The sequence below is a fragment of the Labeo rohita genome, chromosome 20, assembly GCF_022985175.1.
Source record: "Labeo rohita strain BAU-BD-2019 chromosome 20, IGBB_LRoh.1.0, whole genome shotgun sequence".
NCBI classification, from domain to species: domain Eukaryota; kingdom Metazoa; phylum Chordata; class Actinopteri; order Cypriniformes; family Cyprinidae; genus Labeo; species Labeo rohita.
In genome coordinates, this window is record NC_066888.1 from 10,418,081 (window position 1) to 10,433,906 (window position 15,826).

The following is a 15,826-nucleotide window of genomic DNA, read 5'->3' on the forward strand; positions in this document are numbered from 1 at the left end:
TAAAAGATACACTGCATGCAACTTGACATTTTACAAGGACATTTACAATTCCACTCTTCTTTTGCCAGCTGTGCACTTTAAGAACATAAATAGCGTGTAGTTATTGTGCTCAGGGAGAGAAGACACTTTTATTAATTTCATCTTTATATTTAACAGTTACATAGTTGGATGCAGGTCTCTGTGGTTGATAATGACAGGCTCCAGATAGGTTAATGAGCCTAATTAACATAATTGATTTGTAGGCATGTGTCCACCTGTTTTCCAAAGACAGACGTTTGGTTGTCATTCATGTTTGTGTCTTTGGTTTCCAACGTTGAAGTGCAAGATTTGATATTTTAGTTTATTGTAATGCACATGCTGACGCTCGTGTAGTGGAAATGGACACTGGGTTAGAGGACCTCGAGCTGAGAGAGTCTCAGAGGGAGTACCTGGACTTTCTAGATGATGATGTGATTTCTTTTCTCTGTCTTTCTGTTTTTGACTTGATGTGGGTCATTTCACCTTTGACACCTCCATTGCATTGAATGTCTTTTTGTCATTTACAGCAAGACCAGGGCATTTATCATGAAAAGGTCAGGAGTATGGTGTCTGAGGGCCAATGTCGTCTTATTGTAAACATTAACGACCTGAGAAGAAAAAGTGAAAAAAGAGCTAAAGAGTAAGTGTTTTAGTTTATTATTGTATTTTATTTTGAGCCTTCTCACATTTTTCTTCTATCATGAGGTACTTCTTCCATGAGTTTGTCCTTGAAGCTCTGCTCATCTGATTAATGGTCTCTTGTCAATAGGTTACTGAATAATGCTTTTGGTGAGCTGGTGGCGTTCCAAAAAGCCCTAAAGGATCTCGTGGCTTCAATAGACACCACTTATGCTAAACAGTTTGAAGAGTTCCATGTTGGTTTTGAGGGCAGCTTTGGGAACAAACACGTCTCTCCACGTACTCTAAGTGCACGCTTTCTGGGAAACCTTGTGTGTGTGGAAGGCATTGTGACCAAATGTGAGTAGGATTTACTTCATTTTACAAATTACATTTCTCATGACTGTTTAATGCTTTTAATTTCACATAGTTAAAAATAATACAATTTTGTTCAGAATTTTCAGGCCCTGTTTTTTAGATTAGTAGGTTTAGGTCAGAGCTGTTGATGCACGCATCTATAATGTGATGTTTACTCCACCTCAATTATCATAATGCATTATGTTAGACACAAGTTGTCTTTTCTATCTTGTAATTTTGATGTGCTGTGTAGGTTCCTTGGTCAGGCCCAAAATTATGCGTAGTGTTCACTATTGTCCGGCCACCAAGAAAACTCTGGAACGAAAATACACTGATCTTACCTCATTGGACGCTTTTCCTTCCAGTGCCATCTATCCAACTAAAGTGAGTTATATTTTGTCTTATATTTAATATTGATTTTATTTTGTGTTAAACCTTATTTATTTATAAATTGTCTTTTAGTTACATATGTATTTATATAACTATTTGTTGAGTGTGTTAGTTAAACTCATGAATTATTTAACAATCTATTTAAATATTTAACCATTTATTATTTTTCATTTGTTTCATTTAAATATAAATATATGTAATTATTATTAATTACATAAATTAATTTATGTATGCCTATTTAATTTATTAAACTATTATTTATTGAACAAAATAATTTGCTTAATTTATTAAATAAGTAAATATGTCATTAAATTGTTAAATTTACACTACCAGTCAAATGTTTTTTGAACAGTAAAATTTTTAATTTTAGTGTAGTGAGCAGCATCATTCTTTTTGGTTGTGACTAGTTTCAATCTAAAGAAGAAACCCAATATAAGTTATTATAGTTAATGTTTTTTTTTTTTTAATGTTTTACCCCATTGCATTTGAAGAGAATTATTATTATTATTATTATTATTATTATTATTATTATTATTATTATTATTATTATTATTATTATTATTATTTTTTTTTTTTATTTTTTAAAAGAGTCTTTTCTGCTCACCAAGCCTGCATTTATTTGATCCAAAGTACAGCAAAAAGGGTAACATTTGGAAATATCTGTACCATTTAAAATAATGTAAAATAAAATAGAAAATAATGTTTTCTATTTGAATATTTTTTTTAATGTAATTTATTCCTGTGATTTCAAAGCTGAATTTTTAGCATCGTTACTCCAGTCACATGATCCTTCAGAAATCGTTCTAATATTTTGACTTGCTGCTCAAAAAACATTATTATTATTATTATTATTATTATTATTATTATTATTATTATTTTGTTGAAAACAGCAGAGTAGTTTTTTTTTTTTTTTTTTTTTTTTTTTTTTTTCAGGTTTCTTTGAATAGAAAGTTTAGAAGAGCAGCATTTATCTGAAAAAGATCTTTTGTTATGTTATAAATGTCTTTATCATCAGTATCATGTGACACTGAATACTGGAGTAATGATGCCAAAAATTTAGCTTTGATCACAGAAATAAATGACGTTTTAAAATGTTCAAATAGAAATCAGTTATTTATCATGGTAATCGCATATCACAATATTACTGTTTTTGCTGTATTTTGGATCAAAATGACTTGGTGAGCAGAAGAGAATTCTTTAAAAAAAAAACAAAAAAAATCTTACTGTTCAGCTTTTGACCGGTAGTGTAAATTTAAAAAAAAAAAAAAAATACAGATGAATGTTCTATGTGAAAAAAATCCCAGTCACCACTGGTTAAGTATTAAGAATGTTAGAAACCACCAAAAAAAAACAAATCTTGCATGTGTAGGATGAAGAAAACAATCCTCTGGAGACAGAGTTTGGCCTGTGCTGCTATAAGGACCACCAGACGCTGACCATTCAGGAGATGCCAGAGAAAGCCCCTGCTGGACAGCTGCCACGTTCTGTCGACATCATCGCAAATGATGACCTAGTTGACCGGGTGAAACCAGGTGACCGTGTGCAGATTGTAGGGGTCTACCGTTGCTTGCCTGCGAAACAGGGCGGCTTCACCTCTGGGACCTTCAGGTGTGTATATTGGAATTCTTTCCTGATATCAGGACTGGAATTTCACATCCTCAGACAAACTTTTTGATTCTCTGCAGAACAATCCTGTTGGCTAACAATGTGAAGCTAATGAGTAAGGAGATAGTGCCGACGTTCTCTGCAGATTGTGTTGCCAAGATAAAGAAGTTTTGCAAAGCCCATTCTAAAGTAAGAAGAGGCCTAAACACATTGGAACTGAAATATTATAAACTTGACTACAATTATTTTCATAAGCTAGTGCCAATGGTTTCTACAAGTATAGAGGGGTTGCACTTAGGTCACGTTTTGGTCAGTTACCCGGATGCACACCATATTGGAGATGCTAAGTATTACTTGGATGTAAACAGTCAGCTAATGTACTACTGAATACATTGTTTTGCCAATTTATTAGCAAAAGCTAAATCACAGAACAACAAAAAAGTGTGGGCGCTGTTAAATCATATAGAAAGAGACTTAGTAAGCAGGAAAGGGCACAATACTTTGACAAACTAAAGTTAATAGGCAGTAAAGATGCGTACAAGCAGTATTAAGATATTAGCCTAATATTTCACCTACCTGACCAGAAATAAGAACAAACACGAATGTTGTCAAGTTTCTTGCTCTGGAAATCCTGTTTTAGTTTGACCAACCACAAATGCCTTTTGTTCCTCAGACTTTTTTTTTTTTTTTTCCACTTTTCTCTTTGATTTGTTATAACTTTTGGCAGTCTATAATACTCCAAATGTTTTTTCCAGGTCTGACCCATTAGTACAGCCCAAAATGACAATAACTGATATATAATTGAGTATTGATATATTTCAGGATGTTTTTGAGCAACTGAGTCATTCTTTGGCTCCCAGTATCCATGGCCATGAGTACATAAAGAAGGCCATTCTGTGTCTGCTGTTGGGAGGCAATGAGACCAATCTGGAGAATGGAACACGCATCAGAGGAGACATAAATATTCTGCTCATAGGTAAGGTATAAACATGTCATGTTTATTATGGTTTTGTAAAATGTTAAAATATTATTTATAAACTGATGTTTAGCTATTCTTTTTAATAATGAACTTGTTTTCAGATCATCAGAGCTCTGTAAACACTGGTAATAGGCACAGAGATGATCCTTTTAATTTTAAGCCAATTGCTCCCTTAAAAAAAAAATAAATAAAAGTTTTCAGGCCATTTAAAGTTTGAATTGAGCTGACAAAGTGGTGCTGTGAGTTTGTGAGTTATATATGGGGCATTCTACACAATTGGTGCAAACTGCTGTCCCACAACCAAAAAGCATATTCAGATGTTTACTAAGACCCTTCTATTTATTGAAACCCACAATAATATTGAAAATATCACTAAGCTTAATATATACAAAATCATCATTTATTGGGTACTTTCAACTGAGAGATGACTGTCCCAAACCCCAACCCCTAAACTCCTAAAATATAAAAATAGTGAAAAATATATTTTTTTTCACTGTTGTTTTCGAAAGTATCTTTTCGATTCTTTTAAAGTGTTAAAGTTTAAAAAAATAAAAAAATAAATAATAATAATAATTATATATATATATATATATATATATATATATATATATATATATATATATATATATATATATATATATATATATATATATATATATATATATATATATATATATATATATATATATAAAAATTCATTTATTTATTTATTCTTTGTAAATTATGAAATTTTATGTAAAAAAAAAAAAAAAAAGTCCTGTATTTTTCATGTCTCTGCTGAAACAGTGTATGTTTTAGTCCATTGGCTAAGACTGATTTTAACTACACTTCTAAATTTATGTACAGGATATATGATATATGTCCCCCTCTCTCATAGCTACAAGGTGTGAGTAGATAGGCCCCATCATTTTGAGGTAAATGTGTCCAAAAGTCTGAAAAACGTGTGTAACTATAAGGAACATCACTACCGAACACCTTTTTTCTGCAATTAAGCACATTTATTCCATAATATTTAGTTTATATGTGTACAGCTGTTCAGAACTGTGCTAGCTAACCATGTACTGATTAGCGTCTTTGAGCTGGGTTTAAAAGTATCTAAAATTTGTCACTACCGCAAAATTGTGTGTTTTCTTTGGTCACCACTGAAACAATGATGTTTCGGTAGTGACAAAAGGGAACACGCAATCGTCATATTTGGGGTAAATAAACTATTTTAGTATTTTATGTATTTTAGTATGTTTTAGTATGCAAGTTAAAGTTCTGTGTTGTGATGTGGTCTGGTATCAAAACATTACTGTCCTTACTGAAAATGTGCAGTCACTACCAAAACATGGGATGATGTGTTTTTTTTTTAAGAAATAAAGTATACTGAATTATCAACTAAGATTATATGATAGATATGATGTATATTCAAACTAATTAATTCTTTACTTTTAAATTCGTAGGATCAACTTTTTGCCTTTTTACAAAGAAAAATTTGATTCAAAATGCAACAAATCTCATTAATTACATTTGGAAATATTCTTAAAAAAGTTATTGATTTACCTCTGATGAAATTTAATAAAATGGCAAAAAATATATATTTTAGAATGTATATGTAAGCAAAATCTTAATGGAACAGTATAACCCCTAATTAAATTATTTCATCAGTGACAAATTTGGGGAGAGGACAAATATTCCAAAACTTTCTGAAAATACAATATGAGAATTAACTGCACAATTACTAGAAATGTGTACCTTAGATATTATACATTTTGCATACAAACACATTTTTTGGAATTTTTCTTTTTTTTTTTCAATTCTTCAAAACGTTTCCAATTCTGGCAACTCATTCTAAAGAACCAATTCTGTAGAATGGCCCATATATAAATTCTTTTTGTTCATACAACTTAAATTTTTGGACCCATTGTACAGTGATTGTTTCAATTGACTGATTTCAGGTGATCCTTCAGTAGCGAAGTCTCAGTTGCTGCGTTATGTTTTGTTCACGGCACCAAGAGCAATTCCCACCACTGGACGAGGCTCATCTGGGGTTGGTCTGACAGCTGCGGTCACGACCGATCAGGAGACGGGTAACACTTTTAACATCTAAATACAAGTAAACACTCAAAAATGCAGACATTTAGACAAGTTATTGTTTATGACAAGTCATTTCACTCAGTATCTATGCTAGAAATGCCCCTGGGCAGTTATTTCCTATTCAACGTATGCAACCAAAATCTTAAAATATTTTTTCAGCATGTTTATATGTCAAATACAATTCTTTTATCTTAAATTTAGCAAGATGAGATGTTGATTTTATCCATTGGCTAATCTAGGTGAGCGTCGTTTGGAGGCAGGAGCCATGGTGCTTGCTGACAGAGGTGTGGTTTACATTGATGAGTTTGATAAGATGTCTGACATGGATCAAACAGCCATCCATGAGGTGATGGAGCAGGGTAAGGTCACTATTTCCAAAGCTGGGATTCAGGCACGGCTTAATGCTCGCTGCAGTGTGTTAGCTGCGGCCAACCCGGTGTATGGAAGGGTAAATGTTGACTATTGGCTTGTTGGTCTATTTAGCTTGCTCTGGGTTTTATTAATCCTAGTACGTTCTTCACAATTCTGTATTGTTAAAGGCGGTATATAAATAAAGGTGACTTGACTTGACTTGACTTGACCCAGTATGACCAGTATAAGACTCCAATGGAGAACATCGGGCTCCAGGATTCTTTGCTTTCCCGATTTGATCTGCTCTTCATAGTTCTGGATCAGATGGATCCAGACAGCGATCGGGAGATCTCGGAGCATGTGCTGCGCATGCATCGCTACAGAGCACCGGGAGAGCCGGAGGGAGCAGGTGAGAATGACATCTGCTGGTCAAAGCACAAACTGCACTGGAGATCAACAAGGACACTTTGAATTGATCATTGATAGTAAAGACTTGTGTATTCTTCCAAAAGATGTTTAAAATAAATGTTGCATCACAGCATTCTGAAAACATTTAATCCAGCAACATTTAATATTTATTAAGCAGCAAACTGTACGTGTTTTATAATACAATTGAGGTCAAAAGTTTACTTACACCTTGCAGAATCTGCAAAATGTTCATTATTTTACCAAAATAGAGATGGGATCATACAATATGCATGTTATTTTTTTTTTTAATACTGACCTGAATATGATGTTTCACATGAAGGATGTTTACATACTGTCCACAAGAGAAAATAATAGTTGAATTTTGTATGATCTTGAAATCCATCTTTTTACACTGAGGAACTCATATGCAACTGTCACAGAATGTTTAAACGCTCACTGATGCTTCAGAAGGAAACACGATGCATTAAGAGCCTTTTGAGGCTTTTTGAATTTGAAGATCAGGGTAAATTTAACTTTTGTCTTCTGGGAAGCATGTAAATAGCTTCTGAAGTGCAATAATAAATGGAAAGAAAAAAGATATTTAGGCAAAATAAGAGAAATGTACACCCCTTCATTCTGTTCAAAATTTTACACCCCCGGCTCTTAATGCATTTCCTTCTGGAGCATCAGTGAGCGTTTGAACCTTCTGTAATAGTTGCATATGAGTCCCTCAGTTGTCCTAAGTGTGAAAAGATGGATCTCAAAATCATACAGTCATTGTTAGGGTTAGGGTTCAAATACAAAAAAATGCTGAAAAACCAAAGAATTTATGGGATATAAAGGATTTTTCTTCAAAAAGTTTAACTGTTCAGGACAAACAAGGGACTCAGGTACCGCTTTGGATATTCAGGTAGCAACACAGTATAAAGAATGAAGTGTATGTAAACTTTTGAATGGGCTCATTTTTATGGATTCAGCTATATTTTCTCTTGTGGACTATATGTAAATGTCTCTTATGTAAAATATCTTATTCAGGTCAGTACTAAATAAAAAAATAACATGCATTTTGTCTGATCCCTCTTATTTTGGTAAAATAATTAACATTTTGCAGATTATGCAAGGTGTATGTAAACTTTTGACCTCAACTGTATATAAGAAATATTGTTAGGTCTGCCAACCTGCGAGCCACTTGAAATGCTTTAGACCACATTTTGAGACCCGTTGATGTAGACCATGTCTACGTTATTCAGTTTTCAGCTTCAGAAGCTTTCGTCAGTTGTTGCTCTCATTCTATCATGTCTGTATCAACAGCAATGCCACTGGGGAGTACAGTGGATGTGTTTGCCACTGAGGATCCAAACATCACAGAAGCAGCCGAGCAGGAGCTACAGATCTATGAGAAAAAAGACAATGTCCTGCATGGCCACAGAAGGAAAAAGTATGAATTTCTTCACTTTGATTTAAAATCTACTTTGTGAAATCCAGTGGGTTTCTGTGATTACCCTTCTGTGAAACATTTTAAAGGGAGAAGGTTGTTACCATGGAGTTCATCAGGAAGTACATCCATGTCGCTAAGCTGGTGAAGCCAGTTTTGACACAGGAGGCATCGGACTACATAGCAGAAGAGTATTCCAGACTCCGGAGCCATGACCAAGTCAACAGTGACTCTGCCAGGGTCTGTAGAACCCATTTATAGTTTAAAAGTTGGGTGGTTTTAATGTTATTGTTACTCTTGAGTTGCTTTGTTTGATATAGACTGACTGTGTCTGTTCCCACAGACGATGCCTGTGACTGCTCGAGCTCTGGAGACCATGATTCGACTGTCTACAGCTCATGCCAAGGCCCGCATGAGTAAAACCATTGATCTGGGAGATGCAGAAGCTGCACTTGAACTCATGCAGTTTGCTTATTTCAAAAAGACATGCAATCATTCACATCCAGAAATTATGCTATAGTTTGTCGTTTGTGTATGTAATGTAATGTAATGTAAGGTAATGTAATGTAATTTGGCATGACTCTGTAGATTCTGGAGAAGGATAAGAAGAGGAAGGTGCCTGAGGACTCTGAGATGGACGTCTCTCAGAGCCAAGATACAGAGAGTCAAAGGAATCTAAGGCGAGTGTGAAAGCGAGACTGCAGTTAAATTTAGTGTTTGAACTGCCAGATGTAAGCTAACTCTGTCTACAGGAAGCGTTCTCGCATCTCTAAAGATGTTGATGATGATGTGGAAATGACCCAAGATGGAGAGGACTCTGACCCTTATGATTTCATAGAAGATGAAAACAGTAGGTTAACTCATTCTCTTTGACTTCTCAGTGAGCTGTACTTAATCAATGCAGGATCTTGTCCATTGCTGTACTAAAGTCAGTTTAACCAGTTTTAATGTTGTATTTTGAATAAATTAACTGCTATTACAAATATGTTGTCTTAAAGGGATAGTTACCTGAAAATTAAAATGACAACATGATTTACTCATACTCAAGCCATCCTAGGTGTATGACTTTCTTCTTTCAGATGAACAATCTGAGGTCAATTTAAAGAATGTCCTGCTTCTTCCAAACTTTAAATTGATAAACTTTAAATTGATATTCAATAGTCCAATAAAGTGCATCCATCCTAAAGAAGAAAGTCATACACACTTAAGATGGCTTGAGGGTGAGTAAACCATGGAGTAATTTTCATTTTGGGGTGAACTATCCCTTTAAATGCTGTGGTGTTGTTGACAGCTCAGCCAAGTCAGAAGAGCAGGCCAGCCTCTCAAAGAAGCAGTCAAAGGAAGAAAGCTGACATTAGCCAGGACAGGTACAACAGAGTCCTCTTCATTTTCAGATATCAGATTCTGGCCTGTGCCAATACTGTTTTTTTTTTTTTTTTTTGCATTATTTCTCTGTTACTTGGTCTAGATTTTTTTTTTTTTTTTTTTTCAGTCATGTTCTTTTTTTTTTTTCCCCCATTTTGTTTGAGCCAGTTCAACAGGCTAACTGCATATTAGATATTGAGACTGATTTTTGACAGCCTTTTGCTTGACCCTTTTTGCTTTGATGTTTTTAGATTAAAAGTCTTCAAGGCAGCTCTACTGAAGGCCTTTAAGGTGACCAGGTCTCAGTCTGTGGCGGTGCCTGATCTTCTAACTCACATTAACAAAGGCCAGGACGAGGAGTTTGACCAGAACGAGATCAACCTTCTGCTGGAACGCATGCAAGATGACAACCAGGTCATGGTCTCAGAGAATGTGGTGTTTCTCATCTAAAGGAGTGCCAATGTACAGCTGTATCTTTTTCAAATTCAGAAATGTAAATTACAATTATTTATAATATGCCAGCACTTTGTTACAAAGCACTAATAAACTGTGAGCATTAATGGTTGAGTACTTTTTTTTTTTTTTTTAAAGTGCTTTTATTTTTATGCATTTACATTTATTCATTTAGCAGATGCTTTCATCCAAAGTGACTTACAAATAAGGAATACAAGAAGCAATTCATCTTAAGGAGGCAATGAACATGAGAAGTGCTAGTAATCTTATAATAATCTTAGTTCTTGCATAGTACAGTAGTTTTATCTGCTTTTTTTTCTTTCTTTCTTTTTTTTTTTTTTTTTTGGACCAGAGAAAAGGCAAGTTATGATTCAGTAGATTCAGCACAGTAATGAAGACACAATCTGGCAAATTCTGGATTTTTCCCTCCTCTCTCCATTGTTCCATGATGTTTCCTGCATGTTGTCATGAGGATCTTTTAGTCCACTGTCGTTTTAAATGGAAATTTAGGGTTCTGTAAGAGAAAACTCAGTTTAATGAGAGCTACAAGTATTTATATATAAAACTTAAGTCGTGAGTTTTGTCTCTTTGTCGCCATCACTGTTTGAAACCTGCGATTACAGTTATTTGCGGAATTATCTTCATTTCGTAGGTTGTGCATCTGCACGGCTTCACAGTGCGGATGAATCTAATGTTTGAGGTGTTTGTATGGACTGTCAATCAACGCACCAGTGTGGTTATTCACTGTACTTTGGAATTACAGATACTACGTCTTATGTCCAAAAATAAAAAGTTTTTTTCCGGAAAATGTCATCTAAACAAATAGGTAACATGTCTGCCAGTTTTGTTCTGAAACACTGGAGGGCTACAAATGGGGATTAAATCTTAAATCACAAAGTTAGCTCAGATCACATCAAACCGTGCAAATTATTATATTTTGTTCTCAAACTGTGAATGTTAACATCAACATTACATGACTACATGTATATAGTGTGTATTAGCATTATCTGTAGATCTCAGTTTATTAGCCGCTATAGGAAAATGATGAGAAGAATAATGTGTAGTAAACAGTAAAACTGTTTGCACTATAAATCAGTGTGTTCATAATTAAGATAATACAATATCAAGCAACAAAACGCTGTTTTGTACAGTTGTTGTGTCTGGACATGGATGAGACCAGAAGCCAGACCCATAAAATTTACAAATGGCTGTGCCTGTTTTTACGGGAAAAATAAGGTGGTAGAAGAGGCATAAATGTTCTGCAACTGGCAGCACAAGAGATACAACCTACTAGCCAAGACTACTTATTAATGTATATATACGTAAACCGTCCCGAACCACTCAAATTGAAAAACATAATTACAAACTTACTGTTGTGAATCCATCTAAGGCAGGGGTCACCAGACCCAGTCCTGGAGGGCCAGTGTTCCTGCAGAGTTTAGCTCCAACCCTAATCAAACACACCTGAACCAGCTAATCAAGGTCTATACTTAAAACTTCCAGGCAGGTGTATTGAGGAAAGTTGGAGGTAAACTCTGCAGGACACCGGCCCTCCAGGAACAAGTTTGGTGACCCCTGGTCTAAGGTAAGGAGATAGTTTTGAAGACTGATTGGTTATGTACTTAATAATTTATTTTGGATAACTTTTAACCAAAAAGTTACGGAATGCAGCTTTAATAATGGTGCAATTATCAAGTGTGGGAGGAGAAAACTGGTATATGGATACATACAACCATCTGTCCTCTCTGGCTCAATCTCTGCGTCTCTTTCCATCAGTCTCCTCCTTCTCCGCATGTAGAACATAGTGCCCACAGCGAGACCCAGGAACATGGCAGCCCCCACAAAGACACTTATTGCCACTGTTGCTGTCGAGCTTCCAACAGCCTCATCAGTCTGTAATCGCAGATCTCTGATTTCCCGTCTCCACGACTCTCTGGTCTGAGTCCCCAAAAGTCCAGTCACGTCTATTGATAGAGTTAAAAGTCAAACCTCCTGTCATATTTCATAAGAATTTCTCTGGTATGGAATAAAAATGTGCTGCTCACAAACCTTCAAGGGAGAGGAGGAAGATGACATCATCTCCTTTGATGAAGCTTCGACTCTTCAGACGATCATGTGTGATGTAACTGCTGGTACCGTAACCTGGTCCCCGGTAGAATGAACTGCCGTCTGAGTCAGTGACTAGACTGCCTACTTTTCGTGGGTCATCCCAGAAATACTCAACATTGCCCATGGCTGAATGGAAATAGAAGACACTGTTTTTTAAACATCATCTCTAATTCATCTGTAACCAAGTAAAAAAAATGCCTAATATCTATAACTTTGTATTTTACAGTCAGTGGAGGTCTTTGTTGGATCTGTAGTCACCATCCTAATGTTGTTCATGCGGTGTTGGATGTTTGGATTCTGGTCCATCAGCTCCATGGACGCCTGACGCCATGGACACGGCCACTGGAGACTGTCATCATTGGGTCCAGAGGTCAAGTGGAGGTAGATTGCCATATTATCTGGGTTGTCCGTCACACCATTAATGTACAAACCAATCTGAAATGAGTAACCATCTGGGGACAGGAAGCGGGGGCTGTAGGTTTTGGAACCGGCAGGGGTTGTAGCCAGAAGACTGGTAAAATCACGAATGCGCCAAGTGTATTGAGGACACTGGGTCTCTGAGAGGTTGATGTCATCCAGAGAAAGCCCACCCGTTGATGTGCCTCCTCCTTTAACTCCTTCAAACACCACTCTGAATTTATCAAAGACATCTAGCGTAACATGGTATAGTTCCCAGGAGCCTTGGAGTCCACCTAAATAGAACAAGCAGGGCAGAGTGGGGTAAGATGAGCCATTTTTTCTTAAGTGGTCCTCAAGATAACGGACAAAGAGACAGAAGGACAATGAAAGTATCTAAAGTAATTTCATGATGTTTTCTATCATTTTAAATTATCAAAATGTATGTATGAAAAAGGGTTCTAAAAATATGGCTCAATTTGTCCAAGGTTAGGGGTAAGTTGATCCAAGTCAATGGGTAGGATGTACCATCTGGATATAAACTGACCATCTAACTGAATCTGATTGAAACCCATGTGAAATTTTAAAGATAATTTACCTTTTAAAAGCTAATTTAATAATCAAATTTCCTTTTACACAGACACTTTTCTTTACTTAAAGCTAACTTAAACCACATAAAACCAACTAAATGAAGTTTAAATTTCAGTATTTTTAATTGTTTGGATTTCTGAAACAATATGTTGAACACCAAAGTTGTAACCTTCCCAAAAACTGAATAAACAGAGAGCTGGTTAAGTAAAATTAAATAAAAACTAATTAGACTGAATGAATAAATGTCACTGAAACTAATAAACAATTTATTCAAAGATTCTCGGCATGGTAGCTTTTCTGCAATTCTCACTCCTCCCATGTGTTTCTCCATTTCACAGTCTGCCAGAAATAATAGGTGTGTTCGACTTAACGCAGCACTGCGCAGCTCGATCAAATTCTGACTTGAAGAAGTGCATGCCAGTTAGAAATTTTGTCCGACTTGAGGCGGCGCCGACGCCTCGTGACTAGTGATGGGAAGTTCGGATCATTTTACCGACTCGGTCCTTTGAGTCTCGTTCAGCAAAATGAACGAATCTTTTTTCGAGTCATTTCGTTCATTTTAGCAAAATATAATTAAAATGTTACGTTTTACCTCCCTAACACATCTACTGCTTACACAAACGTTGATCACACTACAAACAAAACAAAACTATAATGCTATAAGAAACAGAAAAGATTCATTCATTGTTTACCTGGGTCTTTAGTCTATGATTCGCTCACCTCGCCTCTTATCTGACAAGTTTTCGGGTTTGAGTTGTTAGTTCATCACGTGACAGCCCAATTAGCTAACCAACGCAGTCTGAGCCGGAAAGAGAATTGATTAGTTCATCTCTCGAGTCCTCGGGTTTGAGTCGTTCGTTCATCACGTGACATCCCCGTAATGTTAACCTATGCAGCCTGAGCCGGAAGGAGAATTGATTAGTTCATCTTTTGAGTCTTCGGGTTTGAGTCGTTCGTTCATCACGTGACATCCCCGTAATGTTAACCTATGCAGTCTCAGCCGGAAAGAGAATTGATTAGTTCATCTTTTGAGTCTTCGGGTTTGAGTCGTTCGTTCATCACGTGACACCCCCGTAATGTTAACCTATGCAGTCTGAGCCGGAAGGAGAATTGATTAGTTCATCTTATGAGTCTTCGGGTTTGAGTCGTTCGTTCATCACGTGACAGCCCCATAAGGTGAACGAACGACTCTAAAACAGGTGAACTAATTCCAGTACAGAACCTAATAGGATGTTGCGCATGCGCGACTGAACGAATCACTCCCCGAGGCGACTCGTTCGTCCCGAGTCACATTAAAGATTCGTTCAAAATGAACGAATCGTTCAAGAACGACCCATCACTACTCGTGACTGTCACGTGTGGCATCAAAGTACCGCGATAGCGATTCGAGAGCAGCGACTGACTCAGCCGGCGCAGTTTCTCCAGAGCGGCTGCAGGAGCTCTGATGACCACATGGCTGTTTCACGATTGGCCAGATTCACCGCATGACAACGATCACGTGTGTTTTGGGTTTATTCCAAGTGGCAACCTCCCGATCTCCCTCTTGAAGCCAACACAGAAGTGACTAAAACTGCAATTCATCGACTGGCCGCTAGAGACTGGCTGCAAAAGGGAGTCAATCCCATAGACTTCCCATGTTAAAATGCCCAACTTCACAGCAGAAAAAAATATGTTTACAGCCTGGTTCAAAAAGTGTTTTTGGTCTATATAGCTAACTTTGGCCTTCATGTCAACCGTGAGGGGGGTGAATTTTTTTTATAACTCATCCGTTTAATTTATATTAAGCCTTAAAGTTCTGCATAATTTAGGGCGTGGCCACTTAAGTGACAGGTGGATTGCTGCTGCTGTCACCACCGTTGTGCTATGTGGGCGTGGTTTCAGCATCAGCTCAACCCACGTCCCGCCTCTTTGCCCATTTTCGATTATTCGGGAGTGACGTGCAATGACGCGTTCCAAGATGGCGACGGCTGACTCCCGCCCACTAAGAGCTTCAAAAATGATCTTCAGAAACCTACGGGTGACGTCACGGACACTACGTCCATGTTTTTTACAGTCTATGGTTTATTGTAACATCCTCAAGTCCGATAATGCTGACAAATCTGTTTTTAGAACAATAAAAGTGTTTTTACTGTAGTCGCAATGTTATATTGAGTCAGATCTATCATAAAACACTGATAAAAGCTTAAATAACCCCACTTTATTATTATTTAAACAGTATATGTTTATGTTGAGCATTATTCTTGTTCAGATGGCGCTGTATTAAGCAGTATATGAAACGTGTTTCAGTTGCTCATGAAAAGACTTTTGAAAAGTCTGTGCATTTGATAAATATTGCATTTAATTAACTTCTTCTGTGATGGAGCATGCAAACACCGCGAGAGCTTCACTAACGAGAGCAGAAAGTGTCCGACTTGACGCCTCCGTTTTCAACTCCACCCCCGACTGCTCTCGGCTACTCTCGTTGATCGCCATCTGTAGCCGTAGATGAAGTCGAACACACCTAATGGGTGGTTCCAAAATACATGGTCACATGACAGTAAAAGTGCACAATTCCCAAGATACACGGGATGGGTATGAACCTACCAACTGGCTCAACTTACCCCACCCTCCTCAATAAATTATCGATAGCCTAAGGATTTATCTATTGTTGTTTTAAACTTAAAAATTTATTA

General features: G+C 36.6%; 2 protein-coding genes across 2 annotated transcripts in view; one reads left to right on the top strand and one right to left on the bottom strand.

The window, feature by feature from the left end:
* Positions 1-247: 247 nt before the first annotated feature.
* mcm3l (MCM3 minichromosome maintenance deficient 3 (S. cerevisiae), like) lies at positions 248-10,168 on the top strand. The gene is made up of 17 exons (XM_051139487.1): positions 248-449; positions 546-658; positions 788-996; positions 1,247-1,377; positions 2,753-2,991; positions 3,069-3,177; positions 3,811-3,964; positions 5,908-6,039; positions 6,286-6,494; positions 6,632-6,806; positions 8,117-8,243; positions 8,330-8,480; positions 8,584-8,722; positions 8,827-8,924; positions 8,997-9,090; positions 9,532-9,607; positions 9,857-10,168. Exons 1-17 carry the CDS (start codon positions 378-380, stop codon positions 10,053-10,055), a joined length of 2,427 nt encoding a protein of 808 aa, XP_050995444.1. The 5' UTR covers positions 248-377; the 3' UTR covers positions 10,056-10,168.
* Positions 10,169-10,370: 202 nt separating this feature from the next.
* Positions 10,371-15,826, bottom strand: part of mep1ba (meprin A subunit beta a) — a 310,471-nt gene continuing 305,015 nt past the window's right edge. Inside the window, exons 5-8 of the mRNA XM_051138973.1 lie at positions 12,392-12,859; positions 12,108-12,293; positions 11,789-12,022; positions 10,371-10,572 (exon numbers count right to left, since the gene is read on the bottom strand). Coding sequence (XP_050994930.1) covers positions 10,571-10,572; positions 11,789-12,022; positions 12,108-12,293; positions 12,392-12,859 — 890 coding nt within the window. The 3' untranslated portion in view covers positions 10,371-10,570. The remainder of the gene's footprint in view (positions 10,573-11,788; positions 12,023-12,107; positions 12,294-12,391; positions 12,860-15,826) is intronic.